At 42.4% G+C, this 20,553-nt stretch overlaps 1 protein-coding gene across 4 annotated transcripts in view; it reads right to left on the bottom strand.

The window, feature by feature from the left end:
• Positions 1 to 20,553, bottom strand: part of LOC122564421 (collagen alpha-6(VI) chain) — a 156,574-nt gene that overhangs the window by 49,051 nt on the left and 86,970 nt on the right. For all 4 annotated transcript variants that reach the window (XM_087978574.1, XM_043719260.2, XM_087978575.1 and 1 more), the window contains 5 exons: positions 19,005 to 19,040; positions 17,581 to 17,643; positions 6,466 to 6,528; positions 3,878 to 3,940; positions 1,032 to 1,094 (listed from right to left, as the gene is read on the bottom strand). In XM_087978574.1, the coding sequence (XP_087834700.1) occupies positions 1,032 to 1,094; positions 3,878 to 3,940; positions 6,466 to 6,528; positions 17,581 to 17,643; positions 19,005 to 19,040 (288 nt within the window). The remainder of the gene's footprint in view (positions 1 to 1,031; positions 1,095 to 3,877; positions 3,941 to 6,465; positions 6,529 to 17,580; positions 17,644 to 19,004; positions 19,041 to 20,553) is intronic.

Consider the following 20,553-nt stretch of genomic DNA (forward strand, 5'->3'; position numbering starts at 1 on the left):
GGTTCCATTCTCAAACGGTTATTGATAAATCAACAGCATTATTTGTCCTGTCCTCTCTTTCCCCACACCGATCAGTGTATTTACTCAAATACATAAATGATCCAGGCTTGGCTGCTGGTTTCTGAATTCTGAAATGTCACAGAGCTTTGGAAGCATGTTGGTTTATATTGTATAGAATACAACATCATATTGAATCCTATTAATCAAGTTACTAGTTTCATCCTGAGCAATGGTTTCATTCTAAAACAGTAGGGAAAATGAAACAATGTTTCAGGCTAGTCACTCAAATTGAAGTCTTTTAAAACTTATTCACCTTATCATCTTTGTAATGGCAAAATATTCCAAGTGACTAAAATTTGACCAGTTATTTTAGCTTGCATAAAGCTAGCCTAATGTGTGATATTAAAGTTCCTAAATTGACAAGTGAATATTGTAGGCAGAAGGTTAAATGAATTGTGTAATACTAATAAATGGGCTAATTGTTGGCATTGGTCTGCTTACAATGCATTATTTGTTTACATAGGGATGCTTCATTCATGTACAGTCTGACACAGCTACTGGAATGAGAAAAAGGGGCAGAACCATAACTACTCTTTCATAGGGTGGAAAGACATGCATGTGTTTCAATCAAGATACTAAAATCCAGCCAGTGTAAATATTATAATCTCAAATTAACCTGAAACAATCCTATTTATTTCACAGAAGCAACTTCTCATTATTGTATCCTTTCTGCTGTTTGTAAAATTGTAATCCCCTGTAGTATTCTAAATAGCAAATCAGCTTTGAACTTTTCAAATGCAAATAACATACTGTTACTCCAACCTATTAATTTTTGGAAAATAATGTTGGAAGTTGAGTAGAACATAAGGAAGAAGAGAATCAAGGAGAAACCTCAACATGATCAGGAAATGGATCTTCAACTTTTATTTCTAATGCTCTTTCAGATTATTTGTCATTCATTGCCTATTTGCACAGAAAACATGCAAAACGTGTTTGAAAGAAGAATAATTTGAAAGAAAACAAATGTTCACCGTGATCCCACGAGGTCCCTCTACTCCTCTTACGCCTTTCTCCCCAGGATTTCCAGGTTGACCCTGTTAAATATGCCAAAAAATGGTTAGTAATTGATTGATAATACAATTATATTCCAGGTGTAATACGGGGTAGGCACATGTTACAACTTGACACTTTCAAAAAAACGCATGTACACAAAATATATAATTAATCAGCAGTAAAGTGTTGTAGAGTTATTAACAGCTAATATGATTCTTCGATTCCCCCCCCCCCCACCACCACTATTATAAAGTTCCTGTTGTGTGAAAGTCAACCCGAAGGAGGTAACTCATAAACGCTAATCTTATCCTAAAGTAGCAACAGTTCCTCACACATACAGAAATGGAATTTCTTCACAAGTTACAAACTATAAAAGCTACAATCAACTACTATGTGATGCTGTAAAGCTCCAAATGATTAAAACGACACAGTGGCTCAGTGGTTAGCACTGCTGCCTCACAGCACCAAGGACCCGGGATCGAATCCAGCCTCGGGCGACTATTTGTGTGGAGTTTGTACATTCTCCCCATGTCTGCGTGGGTTTACTCTGGGTGCTCTGGTTTCCTCGCACCGTCCAAAGATGTGCAGGTCAGGTGAATTGGCCGTGCTAAATTGCCCATGGTGTACAGGGATTTGTAGGTTAGATGCATTAGTCAGGGGACATGTACAGTAAGAGGGTAGGAGAATGGGTCTGGATGGGTTACTCTTAGGAGAGTCGGTGTGGACTTGTTGGGCCAACTGGCCTGTTTCCACACTGTAGGCGTTTTATGAAAATATGCCAGGCTGGCATTGTGAAGATACCTACAGAAAATGGACTGCAATAGTTGAAGCAAGCAACTTTCACAGCTAGCTTCTAGGGCAGTTAGGGCTGGGCAACAAGTGCTGGCCTTCATCCTTCATCCCCTGAATGGAATAAAAAAAGTGGCGCAGATCCTCCACACTCTGCATAGTTGGAAACAGAATATACGGAGGAACCTCATTATCCAAATACCAATTATCTGAACATCGGCTTATCCAAAGGAGATCTCGAGGTCCCGATAGAAACATTACATCAAAGACGTGTTTCGAACAGTGATCGTGTCTTTTGTTTACAGTGATTCAACAGGCACCGTCTCCAAATGACTGACCTCCTGTCCTCTCTCTCCCTACACTTTCCCTGGAGTTCTAGATGGTGTACCCTAAACCAACCTCCCTTCCCCAGATAATCTCTCCAACATTGTCCTGTACAGGGCAAAGGTGGAACTTATCAAAAAGTTGAAGTAAAAAGGTGTGTGTGTGTGAACTGTTTGCAGACTTACCCCACAAAGGCAGCAGAAGCAGCACAGTCTTATTGTTGGTGGCCAGTCCAGCTGCCCTGGAGAGTGGGCGGGGGCAGGGGCAGTATTGGACGGGGTGGGAGGGGTGGTGTTGGTTGGGCAGGAGGAGGTGTTGGACAGGGGCGGGTGGGGGGAGGTGTTGTGGGGCAGGAGGAGGTGTTGGACGGTTAGGGCACGGGGTGGTGGTGTTGGGGGGCGGGGAGAGGTGTTGGACGGTTGGGGCATGGGGGTGTGGTGTTGGTGGGGTGGGGGAGGTGTTGGATGGGGACGGGCTGGGGGACGTGTTGGGGGCGGGGGCAGTGTTGGATGGGGCGGGCGGGGGGGGCGGTGTTAGGGATGGGAGAGGTGTTGGGAGGTTGGGCAGGGGGAGGTGTTTGGGGATGGGGGAAGTGCTGGGGGTGGGGGAGGTGTTGGACTGGGCGGGGGGGTGATGTTAGACAGTTGGGGGGAGTCAGAATGGTTAAACTGTCAGTTGATTCCTATGTACTCTAGCAACCACAGGAATGAGGAAGAGCTCCAATCCTTCCATCTTGGCGTGGGATCATGTTTGGCAAGGACCCGAGAAAGAGACCAGCCTGTCAAACTGAGCAGGCTTTAGTGAAAATGTGCAAGGAAGTGAGCAATGGATGAGTGGTGTCTCCAACACGCAGAAAGTGCACGAAGAAATTCAAGGGATTCAGGAGGGTGGGAAAGATGAGTGACATGACATTTTTAGGTGTCCATGATTTCCCCACCATTTAGCAATACATTATTCCTCAAATGAATACATCATACATGTCCACTCACTCCCTGCTCTCCCAGGTACCTATGTACACCCTCACCTGAATAGTCAAAGCTTGCCCCTCTCCCACTGCTCTCTCACATCCATGCCACTAATGTTACCCTTCTCTCCAAAACATCCAGTTTTCATAGTAACAGCTTTCTCTTTGCAGAAGAAGATACACTGTAAGAGGCAGTGACTACCTTGCCTATTGGGAAGATGGTCTTGTTGATGGGTGATTATAGACACCAGTGATATATCTCTATGAAAGCCGGGCCTCGTGAACTTGTGTGCTCACACGGGGAGAAAGCTGATACTTTGGATTAAGATCCTCTGCTGTGGGGTCTCCCCTTCTCTGGATCTCTCGTGTCAATCCCTCCTGTCCGTGGAGCAACTTACATCTGAGGAGATGGCATCTGCTAATGACGATGGTGTTCCTGGTGCAGCCCATGCTGACTGTACCTTTCCCATGTATACCAATCAAATAAATGTAAGTAATAGTGACCACACATCCAACTATTCCACTTGCTTATTGTAAGGCACCTTTGAAGTATCCAGCCATAAAAGGCACTACGTAAGTGAAACTCTCTCTTTTTAAGGTTAATCCTGTTACACACCATTTCTGTTTTGGTCCCACCTTTCTATCCCCTTCCTTATTTGTTCTCTCAAGAAAGGCAAACTCCCACCGTGTCCATATAGTGGTGAACATCTTGTCTATATTAAATAAATGGTAAATAATGAAACTTACATGTTTTCCTTTATGACCAATGTCACCGTCCATTCCCACACGGCCTGGCTTGCCAGTTGGACCCTGTCATATAAATAATACAGAAGTATTGATTAAAGTGGTTGCCTGTTTCGTAAACACTAAAGAATCTAATTTAGGAATAATTGTGATTCTTGAAGTTAATTTATGAATGTGCATTTTACAGAGTGCATGTTTAAAATTAAATGAGATTTCCCATATATCATGAAGCAATTAACTGCCAATCTATTCATTCATTTTAGAGCTGTACGGGTCCTGAATTTGTCTCTTACAATAAATGTCAGAGCTGGTAAGGAGTGGCACTGTGATCTCAGAAGATGCACTGGGGCAAAGTTTGTGGACATGAGATTTGATGTTGCTGAGAATGTAAACATAATCAGTTGCCAACACAGAATTTCCATTCTTTATTACTGGCGAATGATCAGTCACAGGATCAGCTGAAATTTCTACTCAGTAGTCCCTTAGTAGCAATGGGATAGAACTTGGCACTCCTGAGATCAGCTCAGCACAGACCAGCAATTAAAACTGTTGTTTTCTTGGTCTGATATTACACTGGCAATGTACGCAGCTAGCAACCACAATTTGCATTTCTTTTCAAGCATCAACCCAAAGTCCATTGTTATCTGTATTGCACTAGCAATGGCAATGATGGTCATTAATGTCTTTAGGGTATGAAAGCCTAATTTCTCCATGATCTAAGTTTCAACAGCATCAGATGAGGCTGGTCAATTTTTATTAAGCTTTGATTCCACCATAATACATGGTATATTTGGCACTAACTGCAGAGATATTTATGCAGCCACCAACAATACTGTGGTATATTTATATGAAAAGGAATATCAATTATAGTGGAATATCAACACTATAAAAAAACATATTAATGCAAACTCCAACCTGATACAATTATTTTGATCAATTGTCAGAATTGTACAGTTCTGTACATGACAAATTATTCAGCATAGCTCATCCGAGTACACAGATATCTACCATAACCATATTTATATTAAAGGTATGTAAACTGCTGTTGAGGTTTTACACTTCCAACTCTTGCGTTTGTAATTTGTATTTTATTTGAAATTTATTTTGCCTTTAGCTTAATAAATATGTGGCTTATCAACTTTCTCCCTGCTCCAGGTCAGTTATCCGTTGACAAAGGTGGGGAAGGTCTCAGGTATCTCCTGATCTGTGCTGAGTTAGCTACTCCCAGTCAGAGTGACAGCAGAGGAGCTATCGTTGGATTTAATATATTCCGGCTGGAAATGGGAAAAATATGCTGTTTGTGCTCATCTTCCAAAATGGAATGCTGGAAAGTACACATGCAGGTTAGATGGGGACATGACTATTATATTTCTATCATTTACCCTGCTGATGTTAATCAGTGATAAAGCTCAGTTGGACGAGGTGCCCAAATAAGGAAGTAGTGATCCTCGCTGACTTGGAGAGTCGGGAGAAAAAAATGAAATTGCAAGAGATAAGTTAAAACATGCAATCTTTTGGAGCTTCAGAAAGAAAAGAGAAATAGTTTTTAAGATGAAACCAAATTTTAAAACTAAACTGTGTGGATTACATTTAATATCAGAGTGAGTTCTGTTTAAAGATTAAACAGATTACTAACTTGCAGTCGTGACTAAAGGATATTAAATATGATCTGAGGCTCACAATTATAGCTCATTCAGTATAATGTTTTACCACTAGATGCCACTGTTGCTTCGGATAAGAGATTCGGTGAAAAAGTCCTGATCAACACTTGTATGGAGAAGTATTCTTCACTGAAACAGAGCCAAACTTTGCATTGGTGTACTTATTACAGATCTTGACACAAGATTGTGTCAATTCCCACATGGATAGTTATGCATCAAACTCATGATCTGCCTCACCTTCCTTTCTGTCCATGAGGACAGTAAAACATACTCTTACTGATGAGACAACTCCCATCTAAAATTGGCTGTTAAGCTGTTCCACATTTGGAGAATCTCTTGGTAACTGTCTGAAACCCCTGCTTTTTGATCACTCTTGAGCAAGTGTCACTCATACTTGGCCAAAGCATTTCACGTCTGCTCTGTTTTCTAGGTCTGAATGAGTACTCAACAACCTAGATGCTTTTAATCAACCTGTTCTGATATGTTATGACACACCTCTGAAATAGGGAAGATTTGACAAATTGTGTTATTTGGGCTCAGAGGTAGGGGCACTACCACTCTGCCACAAAAGCCCCAAATTGATGCTTAGATTTTGACTCTATTCTGGGCTCGGTGTCTCCTGGGCCATTAGCTCAATGTTAATACCTAGCCCTCATCTACTGCATCTAAAGTAAATTAGATTGGAGCACTTTTATATTGCTGGTGTTTGCACTCATTTAAAATGAATGCAAGCAGCACTCAGCGATTGGACTGAATAATACAGTGCCTTGAGGCATGCAGCTGTTGTGACATGCTGTAATTGTAAACAGCTATTCATATCTCTACATTATCCTGTAATCTCCTTAACAATGGCTAAACAGAGTAATTTTCATCAACCTGACCAAAACTGCCTCTCTCACAGACCCAGCAAGATTCACTTCCAATACAAACCTGCCGACCTCGGGCTCCCATTTCTCCTTTTCGACCTGGAGTACCAGAGGTTCCTGGTGTCCCCTGCAACAAGAAGATACTTGTCAATAATTGTTTATAAACTCTGGCACTGGGTTTTAAGTTAGTAATGATGCAGTTGTCCCACAGATTATTTCATAGATTTCCTCCACACTACTGTCACTTTATCATAGAATCCCTACAGTGTGGAAACAGGCCATTTAGCCCAACAAGTCCACACCGACCCTCTGAAGAGTAACCCAACCAGACCCATTCCCCTACATTTGCCCCTGACTAATGCACCTAACCAACAAACCCTGTACACTATGGGCAATTCACCTAACCTGCACATTTTGGACTGTGGGAGGAAACCGGAGCACCCGGAGGAAACCCATGCAGACACGGAAAGAATGTGCAAACTCCACACATACAGTTGCCCGAGGCTGGAATCAATCCTGGGTCCCTGGCACTGTGAGACTACAGTGGTGACCACTGAGCCACCATGCTGCCCTAGTCCTGTATTGTATGCCAACATTACATTGATGATGTAACTACAGTTATAAACTCCAAGATTGATAAATGGTGGTTTGCTGCCCGACAATTGAACCAAATAATGCAATAATGTTTCTTTAGTGCAAACTATTTGATAAGTATGGGTGGCACATTGGTACAGTGGCAAGTACTGCTGCCTCACAATGCCAGGGACCCAGATTCAATCCCAGCTTTAGGTGACTATTTGTGTGAGGTTTGCACATTCTCTCCTCTGGGTGCTCCCGTTTCCTTTCTTAGTCCAAAGATGTACAGGTTAGGTGGATTGGCCAGAGTAAAAATTACCCGTAGTGTGCAGGTTAGGTGAATTGGCCAGGCTAAACATTGCCCATAGTGTGCAGGTTAGATGGTTGAGGCATGGTTAGAAACCCCATGGGGGATTATTTTGGAGGGGGGATCTGGTGGAGGTGGAGGAAGGGTCAGTGCAGACTCAAAGGCCTAAATGGCCTCTTTCTGCATTGTCAGGAATTTCTGAACATTCATACTCTTCTATAAACATATACTTCCTTAAACATGAACTCATAGTGGCCATGGTGTTGCCTTCCACAATATCCATTTACAGCAAGTCACTATAATACTTCGGTAGCTCCTTTCAAATTCATGAATTCTAGAAAGACAAGGGCTGAGACACATGGAGATACCACCAACTGCAAGTTGTCTCTCACAGCCACTGGTGAAAGTCTTGCAACTTCCTCTAGGATGAACCTACACCACATGAGATGCAGAAGTTCAAAAAGGCAACAATGCTTACATCCCCATGGTACGAGTTGGGTCTCAGTGTAAGAGTGCTGTTTCCAAACTAATCATTAAAAATGGACAGTTACAAACCACAGTGTAACATTTTTCCACAAGAGTTTTTGTCCCAGTGACCTAATTTATCTCCTTGTTAAGACATAGTAAAAAATTCCTTCATTTTGAATTCAATTATTAAGTACAAGAAAAAGTAAATACATTCAGAGCACAAATCGCTTCTGTGACATGTATGAACTGAACTATTTTAAATGAAGCAAAAGCAAGTTTAGTCAGGTTAATCATTACAAACTTGGCGCAGTTATGGAGTTACTTAACTGTTTTAGGTAACAAGTATTTCCTAAAAACCACATCACATCATTACTGTTAGTATAAGATCACTCCTGTTTCCAGATTGTAAAGATAGCCTGTCACCCATGATTTGGAAAATATTTGTTTCTAGCTTCTTTAAACAAGATCCATTTTAATTTATGATGTGGAGGTGCAGATATTCAACTGGCGTGGACAAAGTCAGAAGTCACAAAACACCAGATTATAATCCAACAGGTTTATTTGAAATTGCAAGCTTCCGGAGCGCTGCTCCTTCATCAGACTTCACCCGATGAAGGAGCGGCGCTTGGAAAGATTGTGTTGGATTATAACCTGGCGTTGTGTGACTTCTGACATTTTAATCTGAGAATAAATCTTCTCAAAATTAGTGTGTAAACAATCCAGTCTACCACAACAACAGTGTATTCCCACCTCCACTTCGTCACTTGCATTCTCATCCTCCTTGGTTACATCCCTGATATAAACTCAATTGAAAACAGGAGACATGGAGGGCTATGCAGGGAGCATTTAAAAATCATATTTGCTTATGGGGCCTCAAGGGTTGAGAGGGAGGGGGAATGGGACTTCTATCATGAGTACTCAGTTCCTGTCACAAATGGATTGGGGCCATCTCCACCGTCTTTAGGGTGAACTCTCTTGGCTCCTTCTCTCTGACCCGCTCTTTTTACCTGCTTCCTGCCATCACTCACTGATGCCTGGATCCCTCCTTGATCCAATGCCTCAGGTGGGTGTAGTACCAGCAGTGGTCTCTCTTTGGCTGGGTGGCAGTGTTGAGCATAGAAAGGACCGCCAGACTCTGATTGCCTGGCAATTCTCAACAGACAGGACCTCCACCTTGAACCCTCTCAATGGATCCTCAGCTGTGAAAGGTAAGGCATGTGGCATGGTACTCGGAGTCCGAAGTTGTAGGACATCTGTCAAAAGTTCCTTCAATCAGTTGGTCAGGGGTGGCCCTCCAAAGGCCTGCAGTCATCTGGTGCTCTCCTTGTTCTGGGCCATCATCATTTTCATCCATTTACTGTCACGCCATAGCATGACTCTCTGGCATAGTTGCCTGGGGTAACGGTAGGTCTCCCAAGTAAGTACCAGGATGTAGAATATGCAACAAATCAGCACCAATCTGGGGCCTCCTCATCCTCCAATCCCTCTCTCCTCCAACAACTTATGCCATTCTGCCTGTACAACCTGATCTATTCCTTCAGACCAAAGGGGGCAAATCTGACCAACCACATCCTTTCTCCTTATGCTGCCTCTGAGGTCATAGAGTCACAGTCATAGAGATGTGCAGCACGAAAACAAACCCTTCCATCCAACTCATCCATTCTGACCAGATATCCTAATCTTATCTGGTCCCATTTGCCAGCACTTGGCCGATATCCCTCTAAACCCTCCCTATTCATATAGCCATCCAAATGTCTTATAAATGTTGCAATTGTACCAGCCTCCACCACTTCCTCTGGTAGCTCATTCCATACACACACCACTCTCTGCATGACAACGTTGCTCCTGAGTTCCCTTTTATATCTTTCTCCTCTCAACCTAAACCTATGCCCTCTAGTCCTGGACTCTCCCACCACAGGGAAAAGACTTTGTCTATTTATCCTATCCATGGCCCTCATGATTTTATAAACCTCTATAAGGTCACCTCTAAGCCTCCGATGCTCCAGGGAAAACAGCCCCAGCTTATTTAGCTTCTACCTATACCTCAAATCCCCCAACCCTGGCAACATTCTTGTAAATCTTTTCTGAACCCTTTCAAGTTTCACAACATCATTCCGATAGGAAGGAGACCAGAATTGCACACAATATTCCAAAAGTGGCCTAAACAATGTCCTGTACAGCCGCAACATGACCTCCCAACTCCTGTACTTAATGCTCTGCCCACTAAAGGAAAGCATACCAAACACCTTCTTCACTAACCTATCTACCTGTGACTCTATTTTCAAGGAACTATGAACCTGCACTCCAAGGTCTCTTTGTTCAGCAACACTCTCTAGGACCTTACTATTAAGCGTGTAAGCCCTGTTCCGATTTGCTTTTCCAAAATGCAGCACCTCGCATTTATTGAAATTAAACTCTATCTGTCACTTCTCAGCCTATTGGCCCATCTGATCAAGATTCTGTTGTACTCTGAGGTAACCTTCTTTGTTGTCCACTATTCCTCCAATTTTGGTGTCATCTGCAAACTTACTAACCATACCTCCTGTATTCACATCCAAATCATTTATATAAACAACATAAAGTAATGGACCAGCACTGATCCTTGTGGCAATCCATTGGTCACAGGCCTCCAGTCTGAAAAACTACCCTCCACCACCACGCGCTGTCTTCTACCTTTGAGCCAGTTCTGTATCCAAATGACTAGTTCTCCCTGTATTCCATAAGATCGAACCTTGCTAACCAATCTCCCATGGGGGATCTTGTTGAACACCTTACTGAAGTCCATATAGATCACGTCCACTGCTCTGCCCTCATCAATCCTCTTTGTTACTTCTTCAAAAAACTTAATCAAGTTTGTGAGACATGATTTCCCACGAACAAAGCCATGTTGACTATCCCTAATCAGTCCTTGCCTTTCCAAATATGTGTAAATCTTGTCTCTCAGGAATCCCTCCAAAGACTTGCCCACCACTGATATCAGGCTCACTGGTCTATAGTTGCCTGGCTTGTCCTTACCACCTTTCTTAAATAGTGGCACCACATCAGCCAACCTCAAGTCTTTCGGCACCTCACCTGAGACTATCGATGATACAAATATCTCAGCAAGGGGCCCAGCAATCACCTCCCTAGCTTCTCACAGAGTCCTAGGATACACCCGATCAGATCCTGGGGATTTATTCACTTTATGCGTTTTCAGACATCTAACATTTCCTCCTCTTTAATGTGGACATTTTTCAAGATGTCACCACCTATTTCCCCAAATTCTATATCTTCCATGTCCTTCTCTACAGTAAACACTGATGCAAAATACCTATTTAATATCTCCCCCATTTCCTGCAGTTCCACACAAAGATTACCTTGCTGATCTTTGAGGGGCCTTATTCTCTCCCTAGTTACCCTTTTGTCCATAATGTATTTGTGAAAACCCTTTGGATTCTCCTTAACTCTATTTGCCAAAGCTATTTCATGTCCCCTTTTTGTCCTCTTAAGTGTACTCTACTGCCTTTATACTCTTGTAAGGATTCACTCGATCTCTGCTGTGTATACCTTACATAAACTTTCTTGCTTTTCTTAAACAAACCCTCAATTTCTTTAGTCATCCAGCATTCTCTACACTTACCAACCTTTCCTTTCACCCTGACAGGAATATACTTTCTCTGGATTCTTGTTATCTCATTTCTGAAGGCTTCCCATTTTCCAGCCGTCCCTTTACCTGCAAACATCTGCCCCCAATCAGCTTTTGAAAGTTCTTGCCTAAAACAGTCAAAATTGGCCTTTCTCCAATTTAGAACTTCAAATTTTAGATCCGGTCTATCCTTTTCCATCATTACTTTAAAACTCAGAGAATTATGGTCGCTGGCCCCAAAGTCCTCCACCACTGACATCTCAGTCACCTGCCCTGCCTTATTTCCCCAGAGTAGGTCAATTTTATACCTTCTCTAGTAGATATATCCACATACTGAATCAGAAAATGTTCTTGTACACACTTAACAAATTCCTCTCCATCTAAACCCTTAACACGATGGCAGTCCCAGTCTATGTTTGGAAAGTTAAAATCCGCTACTATAACCATCCTATTATTCTTACAGATAACTGAGACCTCCTTACAAATTTGTTTTGCAATTTTTCGCTGACTATTAGGGGATCTATAATACAACCCCAAAAGGTGATAATCCTTTTTTTATTTCTCAGTTCCACCCAAATAACTTCCCTGGATGTATTTCCAGGAATATCTGAAGTACAGCTGTAATGCTACCCCTTACCAAAAATGCTACCCTCCCTCCTCTCTTGCCTCCCTTTCTATCCATCCTATAGCATTTGTATCCTGGAATATTAAGCTGCCAATCCTGTCCATCCCTGAGCCACGTTTCTGTAACTGCTATGATATCCCAATCCCATGTTCCTAACCATGCCCTGGGTTCATCTTCCCTGTTAGGCCCTTTGCATTGAAGTAAATGCAGTTTAATTTATCAGTCCTACCTTGTTCTCTGCTTTGTCCCTGCCTGCCCTTACTGTTTGACTTGCTCCTTTTCCAAACTGTACCAGTCTCAGATTGATCTTTTTCCTCACTATTTCCTTGGGTCCCACCCCTCTATCTTACTAGTTTAAATCCTCCTGATCAGCTCTAGCAAACCCCCCTGCCAGTATATTAGTCCCCTTCCAATTCAGGTGCAATCCATCCTTCTTGTACAGGTCACTTCTATCCCAGAAGAGATTCCAATGATCCAAAAATGTGAACCCTTCTTCCCTGCACCAGCTCTCCAGCCACACATTCATCTATTCTATCCTCTTATTTCTACTCTCACTAGCTTGTAGCACCAGGAGTAATCCAGACACTACTATCCTCCTTTTTAAATTCCTGCCTAACTTTCTATAGTCTCCCTTCAGTATCTCATCCTTTTCCCTTCCTATATCATTGGTTCCAATGTGTACAATGATCTCCTGCTGGGTCCTCTCCTTTTTGAGAACACCCTCTCTGAGACATCCTTGATCATGGCACCAGGGAGGCAACTCACCATTCTGATTTTTCACTGCTGGCCACAGAAACGTCTGTCTGTGCCTCTGACTAGACAGTCCCCTAACACAATTGATCTCTTGGAACCCGACGTATCCCTTGTTACGTTAGAGCCTGACTTGATACCAGACACCTGGCTGTTCGTGCTACATTCCCCTGAGAGTCCATCACCTTCTACATTTTCCAAAACAGCATACATGTTTGAAATGGGGATAGCCCCAGGAGATGCCTGTACTACCGGCCTATCCCTCCTACCTTTCCTGGAGTTAACCCATCTATGTGACTGTATCTGGGCTTTTCTCCCTTCCTAAATCTGCCATCCATCATACCCCCTTACTCTTGTAAATTCCTCATTGCCTCTAACTGTCTCTCTAACCAATCCATTCAATGTGAAAGGATTTGCAACCAAAGATATTTATTGTAGATATAATCCTCAGTAACACATAAACTCTCTCTGAACTCTCACATCCGACAAGATGAGCATATCACTCTACTAAGGGCCATTTTTGCTCCTTCACAATCTACAGACACAGAAAATAGCACCGTCTTATTGCTCTAAAAAACACTGCTCCAGCTAACTTAATACTTATGGCTTATATTTTAAAAATGGAATTAAGGGACAGATCTCAATAAAACATAAAATCAAGCAAGAACCCACTCTATTCACTATTGTAAATTTACAGCAAGGCTCTACTTAAATCAATTCACTTATCTGTTTCTGTGCTGTGACCTCTCCCGAACAGGTTCCTCCAAGATCAGTTGTGAATTTTGCTGTTTGTTAAGTTTTCCTAGACGCATTCTGATATCCAGAGATCCATGAATTCAAACAGCCAAGGCAGTAACTGCGCAGGTTCACTGCTGTGTCAGTTTTCTTTATCTCTCTCTCTCTCTCTCTCTCTCTCTCCTTCACTGACCATGTGCTGCCTATTGTCTGTCTTTCTCCATTTTAAAAATCCCGTTGTTTGACATTTTTTTCCAAAGTTCCAAAACAATGCAACAGCATATCAAACAGTAATTACTCCTCCTGGAATTTGAGGAAATCACCTCCAACACCTGAAATGCCTCAAAAAAGGAGCAACTCTTACAGTCACTAATTTTTCCTGTCCTCCATCTTGGAATACCCTAACAAATTGTTGGTCTCCAACAAATTAATTCTGCACAGCACTGATTTTTTCGGTGGGATCCAAGGCTTTGCAGTTCAATACCTCGTCTTGGCTACCACAGACTCTTCAGCACCAGGGAAGTATCCAGTGAAAACTTCCCTTGCGTCTTTTATCATGCTAATTTTGATAAACTTTTGTCAAAAATAATACAAGCTGCCTTTCAAGGACAACAAAATGATCTCACCTCAATTCTGTTCAAAGCTAAAAAGCATGCATACCTTAAGACAGAAAAACATGGACAAACAGAAGAAAGGATGAGAGGAAGAGAGAGAGAGAGATGAGAGAGATAGAGATGGGTTCTTTTGATTCATTCACAGAATGTGGACATCACTGGCTAGACTGGCAGTTATTGCCCATCACCAATTTCCCAGGGGACAGTTAAGTGTAAACCACATTGCTGTGGCTCTGGAATTATTTGTAGATCAGCTGAGGAAAGGACCATCTGTGAACTGGGTGGGTTTTTCCCCCAACAATTGACATCATGGTCATTATTAGATTCTTAATTCTAGATTTTTATTGAAATCAAATTCCATAATCTGCCAGGTGGTGGGATTCAAAGCAAGGTCTCAAAATATCAATTGGATCTCTGGGTTAATAATTTAGCATTAATGCCATTAGGCTATCACCTCTTCAACATCTCCCCACCCAGCACCACCATGCAGGGGAGATGCAGGAACAGAGTTGGTTTACTATATAGGTAAAGGACTGTAAGTAGCACGCCACAATATTTACTTTCAGCCAACCGTTTGCGAGCACCAAATGTCAACTTTGCTGCAGTCCCTCAGTTCTGGAAGGGCAGAGGATACATTGCCTCCTACATTAATCTGATCAAGGTCAAGAATCTGGAAAGGAGGGCCAGGGAGGTGAACCGTGTTTGACAACAGGGGAAAGCAGATGGTAAGATGGGAACAACTGATGTCAGTTGAAGCTCTCCTCTCAAGTACTTGGTGGCCTCTGGTGATGCCTTAAGGACGTGTTTATGCACAGATAGATTTTTCCAACATCTTATTTATCTTTTTCTCAAGCAAAAGGCCTAATACCCGTCATGGATTTGTGCCAGGGTAGTTATGGGTGTGGGTGTCTGGTATGGAATGGATTATAAGTCACCAGACATCCCCAGTATCACAAATGCCTGTCTCCAGCCAATTCAATTTAGTCCATGCAATTTTAGATCGAAGGTACAGGGTACTGCAAAGGATGTGGGTCTTGACATTATTTTGACAATAGTTAATGAAGACCTGTGCTCTACAGCTTGCTCCACTCCTATCCAACCTGTTGCAACACAGTGTCTGCCACATATCCACTGATCTGCACTCCATCGCTACAGCCATTGGTGAACCAACAGCACGAATAGAGGGGTCGAGGGACCTCACTCTAGGTGCCCATTTCTCTACAGGAGACAGGGTAGGTACCCGGCCTGAAGAAGAACCACCCCCACAGGCCATGGAGAAGTCTCCAGAGGAGTCTGCCATCGCCAACCTGTGGAATGTCAAGCCAAGGAGCCTCCACCAGCTTCAGGGAAGGACACACTGAACACATTTGGGCCCTCCAGCCACAGAAGGCCCCCAGGGTTAACCAACACAACTCCAAAGCCACAGGCTCCCCAGTAAGGCAGGGTCCCTTCACTTCAATGGCAAAATCCAGGACTGCACTGAGATGTGCAGAGGAAAAGAAGGAAGAAGACTTTGTGAGGACATGTGGGTTGTAAAAATGACAATTCGCTGTCAATATGTTAACACCTTTGTACATTTACGCTGAGCTGTGTCAGTGAATGCCTGATCTGCTGCAACTACAATAGTGAAGGTACAGAGACTAGCCAGCTTTAGGGTTACACATTTTACGATCCAAGGTTGAAGTGAACTGCTTTTGCACTTTATGCAAAAATATAGGATACTGGAAGGTGGTTGCTACACTGCCAATTGGGGTCAATCTTCCAGGTTGCAAACATGGGTGATGTATCGCAGCCATTAGAGGGTGACATTCATAATGTGGTATAATGGTCATGTGTGTTGGGGCAAGCACTTGGATTGCACACAAGAGTTAATACTGAAGATTCACATGGAATGGAGCACTTGCTGGTATTTTTCCATGTTAGTGTAAGGGTATCTGTGTAATACTGAAGACCCTCATATCACATATAATTGAATTCCCTTCCTTCACAAATGAACTACTTACCCCATCCACTCTGTGTGTGGTGGCAGCCATTTTCAACTCCATTGTAGCCTTGCTATATACAGAACGATAGAATGAAACAGCAGGTGCTCCTCACGCAGTGGGTCTCAGGCTAGGCCTTTTGCTATTGGCAAACCTCCACATTCCCTATTGGTCACTCTCCCCATCGACTTCCTTTAGTCCCCACTTAACTGGTCTTTCTCAGTCTCCCTATTTCAACTCCCCAGCCCTAGGCAGACCGGGTAAACATGTCCAATCTAGGAATGCACTGGGCCTCCTCACCATGGAAGCCAGGGCGCTCCTGACTATGAATTATCCAGCTATTCCCACAACACCCCTTTTCCTTCAATGCTCTATCATCACCTTCCTTCCTTATATATGCAGTTGCCCCTATGCAATTGTAATTCTTTTTGCATCCCAGCATACTGCCTCCAAACTCCACAATTAAGATCCACTGTTTCCCTCCGGCAGCATTGTCCTGGATAACCAACCCCCTTGACGGTTAGTGATTGGACCCCAAGACTGACCACAGTCCAACCCTTTGAATAACTTCAATGTTCACAGGGCTGTCCATCAACAGAGACACAAAGTGAGAGAATGCTAAGAGAGTGAGCAAGGAACCCTGACACGAGCCCTGGGTGAATTCATGGAGTTGTGTGCTTGTCCTTCCATGCACAGTTTTCTCAAAAGCAGCACTGCAATGCCAATGCAATCTCAAATGCAGCATTCAAGGAGCAGGTACGTACTGTGAGTGGGTCAGAAATGTGCCATGATGGTGTGGTGAGGCTTGAATCTATCATCCATGGACATTGGATGCATCCTGTGACTACCCAGGGTGTATGCTCTAAGTGTGCTCTGGGCTTCCAAGATGGAGGTCCAGAACAGTAAGTGGCAGGTAACAGCTCTGTGTTTCATATCGGGAATTCTTGGTGTCTCGTTTCTGTCCATTAGGTGAATGAATGAGAAAATGCATAGTCATCAGACAAGACTGGGTCACACTGAAGCTGTTAATGAGCAGCAAACCATCCAAACAGGCCTCACCCCACTCACCCAATCTTGACTTACCTTGTGACACTTAGTTGGAAAATGGGACCTCTTCATTCAAAGTCGTGCTGATCTCTGTTCAACATCAATTTTTTTCAAATTTCTCACCATGGCCCATGTCATTCAGAGGCTGACAAAATTCCATCTATAATGTATCATCACACTAATTTGAACATGGAGCTGTCCACTATGTTTGTCTATTATCTAGGCTACTATGATTCTGAAAATTCACCCAAGTATATCCATAGGGAAAACAGAGACATCTTAAATATTAGAAAATTACAAAATGCTTCATAAATCTTTGTGTTATTTACACCTCAAAATAAATTTAGTTCAGTAACTCATTGAAACATTATTGAAGCACAGTTGAGTAAAAAGAAAAACATTGTGCGTTCACAATGATATTATATTCATCAAATCCAGCTCATTAACAACCTGTATGCCTCGGAATCCTGGATCTCCTTGAAGACCTGGTACACCATCTCTTCCTTTAGTTCCCTAGATACAAGAATAAGCATTATTTCATGATTTCATGACCAATTACCATCTTATCAAAGAGAATAAGAGAAATTGGTGCATAATCAATAACTCCATATGCCATTGCTGATTTGCTAATGTACATTGTTTCCTCTCAATCATCACACTGTTCACCAGCAATTAGCCTTAATGTTCTTATTTTATTTCTCATGTAAAAACCTAATTTGTTGATTTATTAATATCATTTCATAACTGCCCCAAACTGTGATTTTCTGCATTGGTTTCAAAAAAACCAAGCTTCCGCAATTCTGGCCAAAATCAGCTCGCATGTATCACAATTGCAACTGGGACACTGCGGGACCTTTACTTCCTTACCAATTACCCGTTTCACGCTCATTGAACATCACTTCCTCTTCCTGAACATCATGAAAGATGGAATGGGTGCTGAAGGGACTAATAGTGTAGAAGTAATGTTATTGGACTAGACATCCAGCTATCTATGAATGCTCTTGAAATACAAGTTCAAATCTCATCAGAAGAGCTTTTAATTAAAGTTCAATTAATTAGAAAATCTAACATAATGCTCCTTTTAGAGAATGAAATCTTCTGTCCTCGTATCATCTCATCCTACATGTGACTCTAAACCTACCGTTGGTTGACTTTTAACTTCCCTCTAAGATGACAGACAACCAGTCAGTGGTATTGACCACTACAGAAAATTTAATTAAGAATAAAACTGAATGGATCCCTTGGCATCGACGTCGACTCCAAAAGGTACACATTGCCCTGTCAACTCTACAAATTCCTGCCCACTAAAGCCTAAAAGAGCTGTTCCTGAGACTAATGGAGCAAAATCCTAGACAGTCATTGACCAAAATATACATTATAACTTGACACCTCCAATACTTATCCCTGGTAAAACCTATCCCAGCAACAGGAGAGATCTATCAGAGATGGAAGCACACTGGTATAATCAGGAGGAAGTGGTCCTGTGAGTTCTCAGTTTTGACTCTGAACTATGACTCTAATAACTCAATCAAGTAACTTTTGATTGAGTTAAATGTGGAAATCTGCTGATTGCACCCTCTCTCAACTAATGAATAAGTGCTCCTTCATGTTGAACAGCATTTGGAGGAAGCACTGAGGGTAGCAAGGAAATTGTGATATTGAACCTCACCTTGTCTATCAATATTATTGAATGGGTTTATGTGGCACAAAAGCTTTCCACAAGAATAAAATGTTTATGCAGTTTGCTCATTCTGAGATGCCAGCCTAAAATTATTTCTTTCACTTCTGCTGTCTACACTGCCATCTATTGCACGCAATTAGATGCGATATAAAAAACTTTGAAAGTACCATGATTAAGACAAAGTAAATCTTACCTGTGTACCAATCTGTCCCCTGGCACCAACAGGACCCTATTAAAGTGAAAAATTTGTTTTGAAGTTCTCTACAATCAGTTATTCCAAAAATAATGTTATGACGTAATATTTCTTATCAAGTGATATTTTTGAAAAAAGATATTCCACTTTGTCTAAAATATAGATAGAGGTAAAAACAAATATAATTTATCAGGATATTAAGCTTCCCTTCCATCTCATGAGTCCCCCAGGCATTTATCTTGGCCTCATATCCTTCCACATCTTCACAGTTATTCCTCAGTGAATATAGTTGCGCTCATAGGACCTTCCTTCGCATGTGCATTTGAGGCACTTCCACTTCTCCTGACCCTCACCATACTCGTTCACATTTTATTGACCCCTTCATTAACTCAGCTTGTTGTACAAGCATCCAGTCAGTGATGAGTCACAATTTCTACATCCTAAAGACTGGAAATGCTGAAACCATCACAAGTGGCACTTCCTTTTCCCACCATTTAAACTATCTCTCTCCCTAGCTACTGTCTTAAGCTGACTTAAAGAGTTGGATTTTCATGGTTCCAGCTGGGATCAAACTTAAGCAGACTGGAAAGAAAAAAGGCCCTGCCTTTGCTTCTGCCATTGGCAATTTCCATCGGCAATGGAGAGAACAGAACCTGAAAGAGCTCTGCTCCTAATAAGGAAGTTGCTGAGAGGAATATAACCTTATTGACAGCCTCTATCTAATAAATTTGTTTTAATCTTCAGGGAGGTACCTGGACTTATGCAGCTGTTGGTTTGTACACTAGCTGAATTTGATGCATCTCCTATGGATTAGATGCAAGATGTGTTCAAAAGATAGGCTTACTGATTTTGCCTCCTTTGCAGTCCATTCACAAATAGAACATAGAACTTAGAAAAGTACGGCATAGTACAGGCCCTTTGGCCCTCGATGTTGCGCCGATCCAAGCCCACCTAACCTACACTAGCCCACTATCCTCCATATGCCTATCCAATGCCCGTTTAAATGCCCATAAAGAGGGAGAGTCCACCACTGCTACTGGCAGGGCATTCCATGAACTCATGACTCGCTGAGTAAAGAATCTACCCCTAACATCTGTCCTATACCTACCACCCCTTAATTTAAAGCTATGCCCCCTCGTAATAGCTGACTCCATACATGGAAAAAGGTTCTCATGGTCAACCCTATCTAAACCCCTAATCATCTTGTACACCTCTATCAAGTCACCCCTAAACCTTCTTTTCTCCAATGAAAACAGCCCCAAGTGCCTCAGCCTTTCCTCATACGATCTTCCTACCATACCAGGCAACATCCTGGTAAACCTCCTCTGCACCCATTCCAGTGCCTCCACATCCTTCCTATAGTATGGCGACCAAAACTGCACACAATACTCCAGATGCGGCCGCACCAGAGTCTTATACAACTGCAACATGACCTCAGGACTCCGGAACTCAATTCCTCTACCAATAAAAGCCAGTACGCCATATGCCTTCTTCACAGCACTATTTACCTGGGTGGCAACTTTCAGAGATCTGTGTACATGGACACCAA

Source organism: Chiloscyllium plagiosum, unplaced genomic scaffold (assembly GCF_037043375.1).
Source record: "Chiloscyllium plagiosum isolate Xiang-an unplaced genomic scaffold, Cpla_swu_hap1 HiC_scaffold_34, whole genome shotgun sequence".
Lineage (NCBI taxonomy): Eukaryota > Metazoa > Chordata > Chondrichthyes > Orectolobiformes > Hemiscylliidae > Chiloscyllium > Chiloscyllium plagiosum.